This window comes from Salvelinus fontinalis, chromosome 42 (genome assembly GCF_029448725.1).
Source record: "Salvelinus fontinalis isolate EN_2023a chromosome 42, ASM2944872v1, whole genome shotgun sequence".
Lineage (NCBI taxonomy): Eukaryota > Metazoa > Chordata > Actinopteri > Salmoniformes > Salmonidae > Salvelinus > Salvelinus fontinalis.
The window spans coordinates 22,047,484-22,063,870 of NC_074706.1; the positions used below are offsets into that span (position 1 = coordinate 22,047,484).

Here is a 16,387-nt window from a genome sequence, read left to right on the forward strand (position 1 = left end):
CTGGTGACACTGTCTGATTTATTTAGAATTCAAGGCACACTTAATCAGCATGGCAACCACAGCATTCTTCAGCGATACACCATCCCATCTGGTTTGGGCTTAGTGGGACTAACATTTGGTTTTCAACAAGACAATGACCCAACACACCTCCAGGCTGTGTAAGGGCTATTTTACCAAGAAGGAGAGTGATGGACTGCTGCATCAGATGACCTGGCCTCCACAATCACGCGACATCAACCAAATTGAGATGGTTTGGGATGAGTCGGACCACAGAGTGAAAGAAAAGTGGCCAACAAGTGCTCAGTATATGTGGAAACTCCTTCAAGACTGTTGGAAAAGCTGGTTGAGAGAATGCCTTGATGACAGCTTTGAACACTCTTGGCAAAGTGTGGCTATTTGAAGAATCTCAAATATTTTTGATTTGTTTAACACTTTTGGTTACCACATGATTCCATTTGTGTTATTTCATAGTTTTGATGTCTTTACTATTGTTCTACAATGTAGAAAATATTCAAAATAAAGAAAAACCCTTGAATGAGTTGGTGTGTCCAAACTTTTGACCGGTAGCATACATGACAATAACATTTGATTCGATTTGATTTTATTTGTTGTCACCAGTGCATCCAGGCGACCAGGGCTGGCCTTTGTTATCGGATATATTTTGCACACACACAATTATTTACTGTACTTTTCAGCAAAACTTTTTCAAATTGACAATTTCATAGCTCAGCTTGCAATGCCATGATAGTGGGTTCAATTCCCAAACGACACAAACATTTATTTATTTTTATTATGCAAGCATGACTAAGTTACTTTGGATAAAAGTGTCTCCTCAATGGCATACAGAAAATATTCAGACCCCTTGACTTTTTTCACATTTTGTTACGTTACAGCCTTGTTCTAAAATTGATTTTTCCCTCATCAATCTACACATAATACCCCATAATGACAAGCAAAAACAGGTTTTTAGCAATGTTTGCAAAGTTATATAAAAAATACAAACTGAAATATTACATTTACGTAAGATTTCAAACCCTCTACTCAGTACTTTGTTAAAGCACAATTTGGCAGTGATTACATCCTCAAGTCTTCTTGGGTATGACGCTACAAGCTTGGCACACCTGTATTTAAGGGGTTTCTCCCATTCTTCTCTGCAGATCCTCTCAACGTCTGTCAGGTTGGATGGGGAGCGTCGCTGCACAGCTTTTTTCAGGTCACTCTAGAGATGTTCGATCGGGTTCAAGTCCGGACTCTGGCTGGGCCACTCAAGGACATTCAAAGACTTGTCCCAAAGCCACTCCTGCATTGTCTTGACTGTGGGCTTAGGGTCATTGCCCTGAGCGCTCTGGAGGTTTTCATCCAGGATCTCACTATACTTTGCTCTGTTCATCTTTTCGTCGATCCTAACTAGTCTCTCAGTCCCTGCCGCTGAAAAACATCCCCACAGCATGCTGCCACCACCAGGCATCAAAGGTAAAGATGGTGCCAGGTTCCCTCCAGACGTGACACTTGGCATTCAGGCCAAAGAGTTCAATCTTGGTTTCATCAGACCAGAGAATCTTGTTTCTCATGGTCTGAGGTGTCTTTAGGTGCCTTTTACTGAGGAGTAGTTTCCGTCTGGCCACTCTATCATAAAGGCCGGATTGGTGGAGTGCTGCAGAGATGGTTGTCCTTCTGGAAGATTCTCCTATCTCCAAAGAGGAACTCTGGAGCTCCATCAGAGTGACCATCGGGTTCTTGGTCACCTCCAAGATCAAGACCCTTCACCCCAATTGCTCAGTTTGGCTGGGCTGCCAGCTCTAAGAGTCTTGGTGGTTCCAAACTTCTTCCATTTAAGAATGATGGAGGCCACTGTGTTCTTGGGACCTTTCAATGCTTCAGAAATGTTTTGGTACGCTTCCCCAGATCTGTGCCTCGACACAATCCTGTTTCGGAGCTCTACGGACAATTCCTTCGACCTCATGGCTTGGTTTTTGCTCTGACATTCACTGTCAACTGTGGGACCTTATATACTGTAGACAGGTGTGTGCCTTTCCAAATCATGTGCAATCAATTGAATATACCACAGGTGGACTCCAATCAATTTGTAGAAACATCTCAATGATGAGCAATGGAAACAGGATGCACCTGAGCTAAATTCCGAGTCTCATAGCAAAGGGTCTGAATACTAATGTAAATAAGGTATCTGTTTTTTTGTTTTTTTTATACATTTGCAAAAATTACTAAAACCAATTTTTTCATTTTGTCATTATGGGGTATTGTGTGTAGATTGATGAATAAAAAATGCATTTAATCAATTTTAGAATAAGGCTGTAACATAACAAAATGTGGAAAAAGTCAGAGGTTCTGAATACCCTCCGAATGCACTATATATTATATTATATCTTAGATGCTTGCTAATGAATTTTGCGCTTAGTCACCCTGTGAGAGAGTTTGCTACGTTAACAATGTCCCTTGCTGCAGCAAAAGTACTACTGAAGGTCCCATTTTCAAAAATGTTCAGTAGATGTGAATCTACTCTTCCGTGCCCAATTTTAATTGTTGTAGCTCTTACTTCTCATGATAATGTAAATGTTACATTCTTGGTCGTTGTTGCCATGTATTAGTGGACACTTTATTACGTTACACAACCCGACAAAAGTCCTTGTTAGCCACAATTCACGCATGGAATTGCCCAGTTTATTCAATAAACTGACGGAATAAGATTCGGAGTAGAGGGTTATGCGCCAGACTCCACAGGGAGGCCTCAGCCTTCAGGAGGGTTTATGGGCAGAGGTGGAGATAGCAAAGCCTGTATCAAATATTAAAGAACATATCTGAAGATAGTAAACAATGTTACTGTTATGACTAACGCTGTAACCCATCTCTATGACCGTCACGTGATTTCACAGAAAATGTGTCTTTGCATTTCAACTCTCTGACAACTTTAGACTCTCTCAACTTTGGACGCTCACTTAATAAAATATAAAAAATAATTCATCTTATCTACAAGTCGGCTCTTTATGCGGTACCAATTGAGACTGGGAAGGTTAAGAAAGAATGGGCTGATTTACAACCCCTGATCTAATGCGTCCTTCTCTTTCAGTGTAAGTCACGATTGCAAAGAAAAGGTAGTTTGCGTCCCACTCCAGGTAGGTTTGCGTCCCACTCCAGGTAGTTTGCGTCCCACTCCAGGTAGTTTGCGTCCCACTCCAGGTAGGTTTGCGTCCCACTCCAGGTAGTTTGCGTCCCACTCCAGGTAGGTTTGCGTCCCACTCCAGGTAGGCTACAAGTTGCCCTTCGACACAGATCTAGGATCAGTTTACTCAACACCAATTCCTACCTAAAAAACAACTGATCTTAGGTCAATTTCTACTGCAAGGCTCCTCCTAGGCTTCGGTTACACCCTTATCTTTACAGGTAGAAAAATAAAGTTCCCATATGTCTTATTACAGTTTGAGAAGGTTACTCACCAGCCATGTTTGGGCTCTGTAGAGTCGGTCTGTAAGTCCACAGTTCTGTAATCCCTCAGCCAAGGAATTACCTAATGACCCACACCTGGGTCATGTTCACTATAAAACCAATAAAATACAGGCTCGCAAGTTGAAATCTGTTCATTTATTACTTCACAAAGAGAAGCACCACAAAAACATCAGTGAAATCACTTAAAGAGATTCTCCGGTACTTGTGTATACTTTTTAGCCAGTAGTTCTGAAAGTAATGCTCACGAGCCAAAAGTGGTCCCCGGAAATTGCGTACTACATCACATATGTGCAGATATGTGCACCACGTCATTGCTCGCTCGCTCTCTCTCTCGCTCTGCTGTTTGTGCATCTTGCTAACTGTCACTCAAATGGCGAGGGGCTAAAAGCTCATTGGCTGAACCTCGAATTGCTAGGGGGCTTTCCCACGTGGGTGAAAAAGTATGGAAAATGGCGCCACACAGCTTCCAGAAAACAGTCGCTTTCAAACGTTGGATTTCGTGGCTATTTGAGGTAAGACAGTAGTTATGCATGTATGAACTACACATTGACACATCCAACCCAACGCGGGAGGTTGAAAAAAAATACTTCTTTGTCAAAGTTCCGGAGCATGTCTTTAAATATGACATTTTCTATTCATGGCCTATTTATAATACATTGTTTTGGATCCTCTTAGATTCTCTTCACCACATTGCCCGCATAATATGATCTTATTATTACAAATGTTATAAGATCAGTGATAATAATGGATGTTCTCACACACAGCGGTGGAAATATGTGAAAGTTGCTGTATTCATAAAGCATCTCAGAGTAGCAGTACTGATCTAGGATCAGGTCGCCCCCTATCCATGTTATCTAATTCATTATGATCTAAAAGGCTAAACTGATCTTAGATCACCACTCCTACTCTGCGAGGCATAGTTGGAGAGCAACTGTGATGTGGATGAACCAACTGTTCTTTATCGGATGCGCAAATCAAATAAATAGCAAATCAACTCTCAAGTCTTAAAAAGATGAGAAAACTTCCAACAAGCATATGCAGCAAAACTATGGCTTTACATTCTCATAGTGCATTTCAGGCTTCTATAGGTACTACACATACCGCTACATTGTTCTTTGTGGGAATGGGCACAAAAGTAGCCCGAGTGCCAGTCTGTTCGTGCTATGATGTCAACTTCTTTTCACTCATTGTCATGCCATGTTTGGCTTGACAATGAGCAATGGAGTTGGCAAGAGCACAAACAGATCTGGGACCAGGCTAGCACAAAAAAATACTTGCTTCCCAGGCACTTACAATAAAGCACACACATTTCATTTATGAATAATTCAATTCATTATTACATGACAGTATTATCTTTTAGATTCAAGCGCTACTACATCATACACACTATGTCTCCATTATAAATGGCACCCCATACCCTATATAGTGTATATAGTGCATTACTTTTGACCATAGACCCCATAGGGCTCTGGTCAAAAGTCGTGCACTATATAAGGAATAGGGTGCCATTTGGGATGTTCTGTACCCTAAATAAATAGCCTAGCAGCCACAATGTACCTGCTAAATGAAGCCCTGCTCCAATGAGGTGGTTCTACTGTCGTTGTCATGGGGACAGTGATATTGGGGTTCAGGTGCATCCATCTTACTTCATACAGTACTGTTAACTAGTAATACAGTTTGTTATATTTGACCTCATACCGTACTGTTAACTGTAAATACTGTTTTATTTGACCTCATACAGTACTGTTAACTGTAAATAATGTTTTGTTTTTAAACACTGAAGACGGTTGGTTGACCAGATTCAAGCTTTTGGAGTTGATTTGAGCCAACACATCTGTATATGATTTTCTCTCATACGGTACTGTTAACTGTAAATACTGTTTAAAATTTCAAGATGTTTGGTTGGTTGGTTCTCCAGATTGGATCAGCTTTCGTCAAGTGCTCTTTCTTTCCCACGTTTATACAAATAAATACTTTTTTGTAAAACTAATCTACAGCTCTCCGTAAAAGCGCAAGTGTAATAGCTGACCTTAAAGGTTTCGGGTACTGATTTGGCATTTCTATATAACTACACAGACATTTCACGTTCCAATTTCATGATATGCAACAAGTTCAATAACATGATTCTCTAAAAACAAAATTCCATCAATATTGTTACAAACTAGGCTGTGCCTGCACAACACCTCATACACCGTACCACTGTCCTGAACTTAGCTATGATTGGCTGAAACGACAATGGATGATGATGTCATCTCAAAACCTAGGTTGTGTCCCACATGGCACCCGATTTCCTATGTAGTATACTGCCTTTGAACAGGGTGCACTATATAGGGAATAGGGTGCCATTTGGGACTCATCCCATATTTCGGGTGGACACATTGTGATGCACGGAGACTTTCAAATACTAACTCTGGGATGAACACAGGGACATAGCGGAAGTGACCCAGGGTGTGTCCAAACTTTTACCCTATGGGCCCTGGTTAAAAGTAGTGCACTATATAGGGTGCCATTTCAGACACAGCCGCACACTTGACCAACTGGGCATAGTACTTAGTGGACTTACAATGACAGGTCTGACATGAACATAAAGAAGGGGACACGGGGAAAGATTGCAGGTGCAGATTGATAGTCAAAATAATAGGGATGTGCAGGCCCCCTGGGCTGGTGGTCTAGGCACATGGATTTGGAAACTGAGGTTCCCTTTCTCCACCATTCCCACTTTGTCTCCTCCTAATCTGTATTCTCCGCTGGATGTACAGACAAAATAAAGACAAGTATAGATACAGGGAGGGAACCGGGAAGGACAAACAAACACTGACTGATAAAATATTACTACCAGACTGGCTGCTAGGCCTAAATGAATGAAGTGACTGTGGTGTGGTGAGAGTTGGGTGGGGGAGGTAGTTCAACGTTACACCAGCCAATCTGATGGCGAAAGTGATCCAGTTCCTGTCTACTACAGAATACTGAGAGCTGTGCTTCCGGTTGGTTGAAGGGTGACCTGAAATGGCACTAATAACCTTCATGGAATTTTTGGTCATCGTAAATATTATTGCTTAGTTATTGAATTGCCAAACCTCGATTTCCATTGAGATTTCCATGTTTATAAATAAAATAAATGAGTTAAATGTATATTTTAGGATTTCTTTGGCATGTCATACCTAAAACACTAATAAGTATATTGAGTGTGTATTTTGATGTCAAATTAAAAAGGGCTAAAGGGCGACATGGACCCAAGTCCAAACTCCAGTGCACAACATCGTCATCACTGTCCTTGTTGAAAATGACAACCATCAATGTCATCATCATGACGATGGTCTATAATGATATTTTACAATTAACGACTATGATATTTGACTGTTAGTTTGGTCAAGATTCTTAGGCTTAATTGCTGAGATGTCCATTAGCATGGTTTTTGGTATGGCCATTTTCTGATTGCCGTAAGGTTTCTCTCTCTCTTTCTGATTGGTTAGCGGCCTCCCTGTCACGCTTCTCCACCTCCTCTCGCATCAGGTTCCTGCGGTGATAGATCAGGTATCCAGGCAACAGGAATCCAGCCAATGAGGCAATGAGCAGGCTCAGGTTGATCTGTTGATTGGAGGATAGAGTTAGTCAGAGAAAGAACGTGTTTGAGACATACTGTTCTAATAAATCTTATTGCCTCAATTTTCTGTTTCTGTCCATTCACATGAATCAGTTTTAATTCATTTGCCTTACAATCTCAGTAGTACAATGGCAAAGTACTAGTGTCATCGTGTGGGTGTGTGCCATGTGTGTCTGCATGCATGTATGTGATCTGTGTGCGTGTGCGTGTGTGTGTGTGTGTGTGGCCTCACCCAGTAGGGGTCTCCTCCCAGGTGTCCCACCATGATGATGAAGAGAGGCTGCTGGAGGAGAGCGAACAGCGCGCTGATCATAGACTGCATCCCCGTCAATGTCCCAAAGTGATTGGACGGATATCTGGAAGGGGCGGGATGTAATGGTTACCTCTCCAATCAAAACTGACTGTACCATACCTGACCAAAACAGACACCTTACCTGTAGCACCAATATTTTGTTAAGATAATGCATCTTTTAAAGTTGTATTTTTTGTGTTTGTGCCAATTTGTGACATTTGTGAATTGTATCAAATAATTTAGCTTTTCACTGCTATTGATATGTAATATAGTGTTTTCCAAATTGTGTAACAAACAATTCTCAAAACTCTGACACACACACCTACGAATCTTACTGAGACGATCATAGCGCGGGTGTAATATGCTGGAAAGCAAAAGTCCAACAATGTGTTGTAATGTACTTACACAGCAGCATAGAGTCCTCCAGCACAGGAGTGGACGAAACCTCTGACCATGGTGTGGACGATGAAGGAAATTATCTGGGAGGGAGGGAAAGAGAGAAAAAGGAGAGAGAAAGAGATAGAGAAAGCGGGGTAGTGGGAAAATAAAAGGATAGGGGGATGGAGAGGAAGAGAAATAGTTGATTTTATTTGGCCATTTAAAAACACAATACAACCACACGTGGATACTGCTGCATTTCAAAATCATCAAGGATAACACAAACAAGTTCCATTGTGGTCCTCTTGAAAACACTAAATATATACTAAATATATACACAAAAAAAACATAATCTCATCAATCGAGAGAAAACAGTAAAAGGAATCAAATAGACCAATAATATTCATTAATACTATTATACTTTCTCTCAGCCTGTTCTGTCTTAAAGTATTAACATTTTCTTAAGGTTTGCCTTAAAACTCCAAAGTGCAGGGATGGGTTTTATTTGATTACAGCAAACCAAAGAGAGATTGTTTAAGAACCTGTAGCAGTGTTCATTTCGTCAACAGAAATAGTGACTAAAAGAAATCATAAAACACCTATTTTTCAGTGACACTATAACTGACTAAATAGACTCAGACAAAAACTATAAGTAAACAAAAAGGATTTTTTATTTCAGTTGACTAAAACGAGACAAGATTAAATTATCTTTGATTACAATCTGACTTCTAAGTGGACTGGACAATAGATTTTGGAGAGATTGAGAGCTTTTCAGTGATAACGACAATTAATATTAGCAGCACAGATGTTAAGCGCGGTTCTGTTAAGCAGTGTGAAGGACACATCACACCCAGCAAACACATTCTCCACTCAGGCTCCGCCTCCGATTATACACCACCATTCAAAAGTTTGGTGTCACTTAGAAATGTCCTTGTTTTTGAAAGAAAAGCAATTTTTTTGTCCATTAAAATAACATCAAATTGATCAGAAATACAGTGTAGACATTGTTAATGTTGTAAATTACTATTGTAGCTGGAAACGGAAGATTCTTTAAATGGAATATCTACATAGGCGTACAGAGGCCCATTATCAGCAACAATCACTCCTGTGTTCCAATGACACGTTGTGTTAGCTAATCCAAGTTTATAATTTTAAAAGGCTAATTGATCATTAGAAAACCCTTTTGCAATTATATTAGCACAGCTGAAAACTGTTGTCCTGATTAAAGAAGCAATAAAACTGACCTTTTTTAGACTAGTTGTGTATCTGGAGCATCAGCATTTGTGGGTTCGATTACAGGCTCAAAATGGCCAGAAACAAAGAACTTTCTTCTGAAACTCGTCAGTCTATTCTTGTTCTGAGAAATTAAGGCTATTCCGTGCGAGAAATTGCCAAGAATCTGAAGATCTCGTACAATGCTGTGTACTACTCCCTTCACAGAACCGTGCAAGCTGGCTCTAACCAGAATAAAAAGAGTGGGAGGCCCCGGTGCACAACTGAGCAAGAGAACAAGTACATTAGTGTGTCTAGTTTGAGAAACAGGCACCTCACAAGTCCTCAACTGGCAGCTTCATTAAATAGTACCCGCAAAACACCAATCTCAACATCAACTGTGAAGAGGTGACTCCGGTATGCTGGCCTTCCAGACAGAGTTGCAAAGAAAAAACCATATCTCAGACTGACCAATAAAAATAAAATATTAAGATGGGCAAAAGAACAGACACTGGACAGAGGAACTCTGCCTAAAAGGCCAGCATCGCGGAGTCGCCTCTTCACTGTTGATGTTGAGACGGGTACTATTTAATGAAGCTGCCACTTGAGGACTTGTGTGGCGTCTGACGCTCGTCAGATGTGGCAAGGCTTGAAAACTATTACAGACTACAAAGGGGAGCACAGCCGAGAGCTGACTAGTGACACAAGCCTACCAGAGGAGCTAAATAACTTCTATGCTCGCTTCGAGGCAAGTAACACTGAAACATGCATGACAGCATCAGCTGTTCCGGAACACTGTGCTCTTCGCAGCCAATGTGAATAAGACCTTTAAACAGGTCAACATTCACAAGGCCGCAGGGCCAGACGGATTACCAGGACGTGTACACCGAACATGCGCTGTCTTCACTGACATTTTCAACGTGTCCCTGATTGAGTCTGTAATATCAACGTGTTTTAAGCAGACCACCATAGTCCCTGTGCCCAAGAACACTAAGGAAACCCACCTAAATGACTATCGACCCTTAGCACTCACGTCTGTAGGCATGAAGTGCTTCAAAAGGCTGGTCATGGCTCACATCAACACCATTATCCCAGAAACCCTAGACCCACTCCTATTTGCATACCGCCCTAACAGATCCACAGATGATGCAATCTCTATTGCACTCCACACTGCCCTTTCCCACCTGGACAAAAGGAACACCTATGATAGAATGCTATTCATTGACTTCAACTCAGCATTCAACACCATAGCGCCCACGAAGCTCATCACTAAGCTAAGGACCCTGGGACTAAACACCTCCCTCTGCAACTGATTCCTGGACTTCCTGATGGACCTCTCCCAGGTGGTAAGGGTAGGTAACAACACACCTGCCACACTGATCTTCAACACAGGGCCCCTCAGGGGTGAGTGCTCAGTGCTGTAGGTATGCCGCACGCCATCGCTCATCCATATATTTATATGTACATATTCTATTCATCCCTTTACATTTGTGTGTATTTGTGTGTATAAGGTAGTTGTTGTGAATTTGTTAGATATTACTGCATAGTCGGAACTAGAAACACAAGCATTTTGCTACACTCGCATTAACATCTGCTAACCATGTGTTTGTGACCAATAAAATGTGATTCGATTTGCTGTCTCTTTTATAACTAATGATTAATATTAGTTAAAGCTCAGAAACCAAAATAATCAATAGGACAAGGCTATGTATACACATAGATCACATGGAAGTAAGTGATCTATGTTTACTATAGGTTAATGAGGCGATACAAATGTGATGTGACTAAAATGAAAGGGCATTTAGTTGACTAAAATGACACACCGTTTTCATCATTTTGACTATAACTGGACAAAATCATTATTCAACTGACAAATGTGATTAAGACTAAAATATATTTTTGTAAAATTGACTAAGACTAGACTAAATCTAAACAAGAGTGCCAAAATGAACACTGACATGTAGCCAGGGTTCTTGTTACAAGGTGAGTTATCAGCATTGTATGTTTATTTATCTGTACAGGGGTTGGTAGGGAGGCATGGTCATGTGAATGTGTTCCTGCCTGTATTGGGCCACGTTCAGTAGGGAAATGTTGTGGAACGTTGCAGAACAAAATATCACAAATAGAGCTGACGTGATTCAGTTTTTTACATTTCAGAGAGATGCATGTTTGTCTATATAATATATTGATATCGAAACGTTCCACAACGCTGTGTCCTGCTGAACGCACCCCAGGTGAGGTAGGGGTATGGTCATGTGGCTGTCTTCTTACCTGTACAGGCAGGTTGTCTAGCATCTGGATGACTCCGAAGATGACCAGTAGAACGTTGGTGATGATGAAAGCGCGGATGGCATTGGTCAGTTTCTGGATCTTCCTGTCTCTCTTCGGGGGTTCAAGTTGGCTGGAGAGAAGAGGTCAGGGATAAATAAAATAAAAAAGCATCAGGAAAAATACCACGGGTTGTGTTTATTAGGGAACGCCACGGAAAACATTTTTCAAAATGTTTGCAATGGGGGGGCGGGGGGGGGGGGGGGGGGGGGGGGTGACTCCGTTTTCTTTAGTTAATGTCTAATGAACACAACCCTGCTCTCTCTCAATATGTCATGCTTGGTCTCCTCTGAATTATTTCTCCCTTAAAGAAAGCTGAGGTACCAATATTAGTCAAATGCTGTCCATCTCTCCATAGGGAGCTTATGTCGCCAGCTAGTGGTGATTTTGTATTAATGCATCCCAGGCACCAATAGGCACATACAAGGACATGCAGTTTACTAGGGGGGGCAGGAATGACTAGATGAATGTGTTTAAAATACTTCGGGCCCAGAGATTTTCTTAGTGGACTGTAAGTGTAAACACTGTCCAATCAGCATGATGGATGAGATGAGTGGTTTATAACCGAAGCTCCTATGTTCTCTCTCTCTCTCTCTCTTGGTTCCGGTCACTCTCTGTTTCGCTCTCACTCCCTCTCTGTCACACACACGTGCATGCACACACGCACACCTCTGGTCTACGTCGCACTCCTTCATCCTCCAGTCCATGATGTAGCCAATCAGAGGACAGGTGAGGAGGCAGAGCAGCTGCAGGGAGCCAAACACTGACGAGTAGAAACCCACTGAGGAGAGGAGACCCACGGTCAGAAAACACACACACGTACGTACGTGCGCACATACACAGTCACTAAACATTACAACCCACACAGGCCCTCTCGCTCTCTCTCACAAACCCTTAACGCACGCACACATTCACAAACACACAACTCTCTCCACACACACAATGCAATGTCCAATGGAATGTCTCATTCTCTCACCTTGTTGCTCTGCCTCCATCAATAGATCCTTAGAGGCTGAAAACAGAAAACACACAGAAAGTCATTACGATAACAAATCACAGATGCCATTCTCCTACAACTGTGACCATTCGGTGCAACAGATATTCAAGTCAAATGTTATTTACAGCGCATTTCACGTCTCAATATACTTTACAAACAATAAAGATTAAGATATGTGGCAGACTGACCACTGCGCTCACATTTTGTTTCACGTCACTTAATATGGGAAACAAAATGTGAGCCATTACGAAATCAGTCTTGTTTCACCAGGCTAATTTGACAGTGCCCACAACTTAAAACCGTTACAAGTGATTGGTCCTTACGGTGTGGGTCTCCGTGGGTAACCAGGAACTCCAGCATCCTGTTCATGGCGCCCATAAAGAAGATGATGCGCAGCTGGGTCATCGCCATGGTGATGAGACTCCACAGGAAGATGGGCGAGCAGACTGAACTACGGAACGGAGGGCCACCTGTCAGGGGAATGAAGGGGCGGGGGTAAGAATTAAACATGAGATAATGATACTTGGGTAAGTTACTTTGTCAATTTGTTAACACATTTTTATAAAAAAGTTGAACAGATAGTAGATTTTATAGCAGGGTTGAGCTCAATATCGTCCATTGATTCTGGTTGGTGAGTGAAGCCCTGGAAGACCAGCTCTGACCAGTTCCATTTAACTGTATCCAGTTCTAAGCAGTTATGTCTAGTTCTGACTGGTTCTCTAACTAGCTCTATCTGGTTCTAACAATTTTTATTGTGATCCTATGCTATTCCTCACCCTGTGTCTGTTCTCCAGGTGGGAGCTGCTCTGACGAGGGATCTGGCTCCTGCTGCTTCGGAGCCATCTTCTCTCCCACCTTGGTCACATGACTGTAGAATCTGTCCCCCGTCACCTTGTCATCCATCACCATGCCACTCAGCTTCACCTCCTTGCTGAGGGAGCAAGGAGAGAGAAGGGGAAGGAAGTGAAGTAAGTGAAGTAAGTGAGTGAGTGAGTGAGTGAGTGAGTAATTGGAGCTATGGAGAAAGAAAAACTCCCTCTGTAATTCAATGTTTTGGGTTACTGTAACAGTCTATAACATTAGAGTTACATCATGTAATGTTGTGTTATGATAGTAACGTTGTCATGGATACTGACGTGTAGCTGATCTCCTCGGGTGCGGGGAAAGCCTCCATCGGCCAATTAAGGAAGCAGTTGAGGAAGACGAGACCGGCTAGCCCCGACCACACCCACATGATCACCCTGAAGGACACACCTAGATCATAGATCAACTGGAGAGAAGAAACAAAGGGAGGGAGCGAGAGAAGAATGGGAAAGAGGTTAGCAAATTCAACTATAATATATCACAATGTCAAAAAAGCCATAAAGTAATGCCTTTCTGTGAATCCTCAATCAATCAATCATCATTTGTCACAAGGTGCTTACCGTAACAAACACTGACCTAAACACCCAGAGGGAACTGAGGAGTAACTCTCCTACCTTTACTCCAGGGAACGTGACGGCTGAAGAGGCGTAGGAGCCGATCATTAGAGACAGGATGGTGGAGCGCACGTTCCCAAACATGTTGGGTAACTAGGAGACAGAGAGAAGGAGAGACAGAGAGGGGAGGGGGGGGGGGGGGGGGGGGGGGGCGAAAGGGGTGACAGCAAGAGAGACAGAGAGAGGGAGAGAGAGACAGAGAGAGAGAAGAGAGGGAGAGATAAGAGAGGTAGAGAGAGAGAAGGGAAGGAGAGATAAGAGAGGGAGAGATAAGAGAGAGAGAGAAACAAAAAGATCACAGGTGAGTACAGTGACTGTATTAATTGAGTCCATGTACAGTGCCTTCAGACAATATTCATAACCCTCGACTTATTCCACATTTTGTTGTGTTACAGCCTGAATTCAAAATGGGCTAAATAGATGTTTTTTTTCCTCACCCACCCCTACACACAATTCCCCATAATGACAAAGTGAAAACATGTTTTTAGAACTTTTTGCAAACTGATTGAAAATGAAACAGAAATATCAAATGTACATATCTATTCACAACCCTGAGTCAATACTTTGTAGAAGTACCTTTGGCAGTGATTACAGCTGTGAGGCTATTTGGGTAAGTCTCTAAGAGCTTTGCACACCTGGATTGTACAATATTTGCCCATTATTATTATTTTTGTAATTATTCAAGCTCTGTCAAGTTGATTGTTCAAATCAAATCAAATTGTATTGTACACATGGTTAGCAGATGTTAATGCGAGTGTAACAAGTAATCTAACAATTACCTTATACACACAAGTGTAAATGAATGAATAAGAATAAGTACAAATAAATAAATGGGTGAGCGATGGCCAAACGGCATAGGCAAGATGCAGTAGATGTTATAGAGTACAGTATATACATATGACATGAGTAATGTAGGGTATGTAAACATTATATAAAGTGGCATTGTTTAAAAGCGACTAGTGATACATTTATTACATCCAATATTTAATTGTTAAAGTGGCTAGAGATTTGAGTCAGTATGTTGGCAGCAGCCACTCAATGTTAGTGATGGCTGTTTAACAGTCTGATGGCCTTGAGATAGAGACTGAAAAACAGCTTCTCGGTCCTAGCTTTGATGCACCTGTACTGACCTCGCCTTCTGGATGATAGCGGGGTGAACAGGCAGTGGCTCGGGAGGTTGTTGTCCTTGATGATCTTTTTGGCCTTCCTGTGACATCGGGTGGTGTAGGTGTCCTGGAGGGCAGGTAGTTTGCCCCTAAACCTAAAACTTCCCACCTTCTCCACTACTGTCCCGTCGATGTGGATAGGGGGGTGCTCCCTCTGCAGTTTCCTGAAGTCCACGATCATCTCCTTTGTTTTGTTGACTTTGAGTGTGAGGTTATTTTCCTGACACTACACTTCGAGGGCCCTCACCTCCTCCCTGTAGGCCGTCTCGTCGTTGATGGTAATCAAGCCTACCACTGTAGTGTCGTCTGCAAACTTGATTATTGAGTTGGAGGCGTGCAGTCATGGGTGAACAGGGAATACAGTAGAGGGCTGAGAACGCACCCTTGTGGGGCCCCGGTGTTGAGGATCAGCGGGGTAGAAGTGTTGTTTCCTACCCTCACCACCTGGGGGGCGGCCCGTCAGAAAGTCCAGGACCCAGTTGCACAGGTCGGGGTCGAGACCCAGGGTCTCGAGCTTACTGATGAGTTTGGAAGGTACTATGGTGTTAAATGTTGATCTTTAGTCGATTTGAAAATAATGGAGAGCCGCACACTCTAGGAGCTCAGATGCAAAAATGTTATATCCAACTTTTCGACAGCCAAGCTGTCTTCATCATATTCGATGAACAGCATTCTTACATAGGTATTCCTCTTGTCCAGATGGGTTAGGGCAGTGTGCAGTGTGATTGCGATTCCGTCGTCTGTTTACCTACTGGGGCGGTAAGAAAATTGGAGTGTGTCTAGGGTGTCAGGTAGGGTGGAGGTGATATGATCCTTGACTAGTCTCTCAAAGCACTTCATGGTGACGGAAGTGAGTGCTATGGGGCGATAGTTGTTTAGCTCAGTTACCTTAGCTTTCTTGGGAACAGGAACAATGGTGGCCCTCTTGAAGTATGTGGGAACAGCAGACTGGGATAGAGATTGATTGAATATGTCCATAAACACACCAGCCAGCTGGTCTGCGCATGCTCTGAGGATGCGGCTAGGGATGCCGTCTGGGCCGTCAGCCTTGCGAGGGTTAACACGTTTAAATGTTTTACTCACGTTGGCTGCGGTGAAGGAGAGGCTGCAGGTTATGGTAGGGGGCCGTGTCGGTGGCACTGTATTTTCCTCAAAGCGAGCAAAGAAGTTGTTTAGTTTGTCTGGGAGCAAGACATCGGGGTCCGCAACGGGGCTGGTTTTCTATTTGTAGTCCGTGATAGACCGTAGTCCGTGATTGACTGTAGACCCTGCCACATACCTCTCGTGTCTGAGCCGTTGAATTGTGACTCTACTGTGACTCTATACTGATGCTTAGCTTGTTTGATTGCATTGTTGATCATAGCCATACAGCCATTTTCATGTCTTTCCATAGATTTCCATGCCGATTTCAGTCAAAACTGTAACTAGGCCACTCAGGAACATTCAACGTTGTCTTGGTAAGCAACTCCA

General features: G+C 42.5%; 1 protein-coding gene across 2 annotated transcripts in view; it reads right to left on the minus strand.

Annotated features, from left to right (window-relative positions):
• Positions 1-3,582: 3,582 nt before the first annotated feature.
• Positions 3,583-16,387, minus strand: part of LOC129841125 (large neutral amino acids transporter small subunit 3-like) — a 34,867-nt gene continuing 22,062 nt past the window's right edge. For both annotated transcript variants that reach the window (XM_055909235.1, XM_055909236.1), the window contains 10 exons: positions 13,752-13,844; positions 13,410-13,543; positions 13,050-13,204; positions 12,597-12,743; positions 12,253-12,288; positions 11,946-12,057; positions 11,220-11,349; positions 7,764-7,837; positions 7,299-7,422; positions 3,583-7,050 (listed from right to left, as the gene is read on the minus strand). In XM_055909235.1, coding sequence (XP_055765210.1) covers positions 6,847-7,050; positions 7,299-7,422; positions 7,764-7,837; positions 11,220-11,349; positions 11,946-12,057; positions 12,253-12,288; positions 12,597-12,743; positions 13,050-13,204; positions 13,410-13,543; positions 13,752-13,844 — 1,209 coding nt within the window. In that variant the 3' untranslated portion in view covers positions 3,583-6,846. The remainder of the gene's footprint in view (positions 7,051-7,298; positions 7,423-7,763; positions 7,838-11,219; positions 11,350-11,945; positions 12,058-12,252; positions 12,289-12,596; positions 12,744-13,049; positions 13,205-13,409; positions 13,544-13,751; positions 13,845-16,387) is intronic.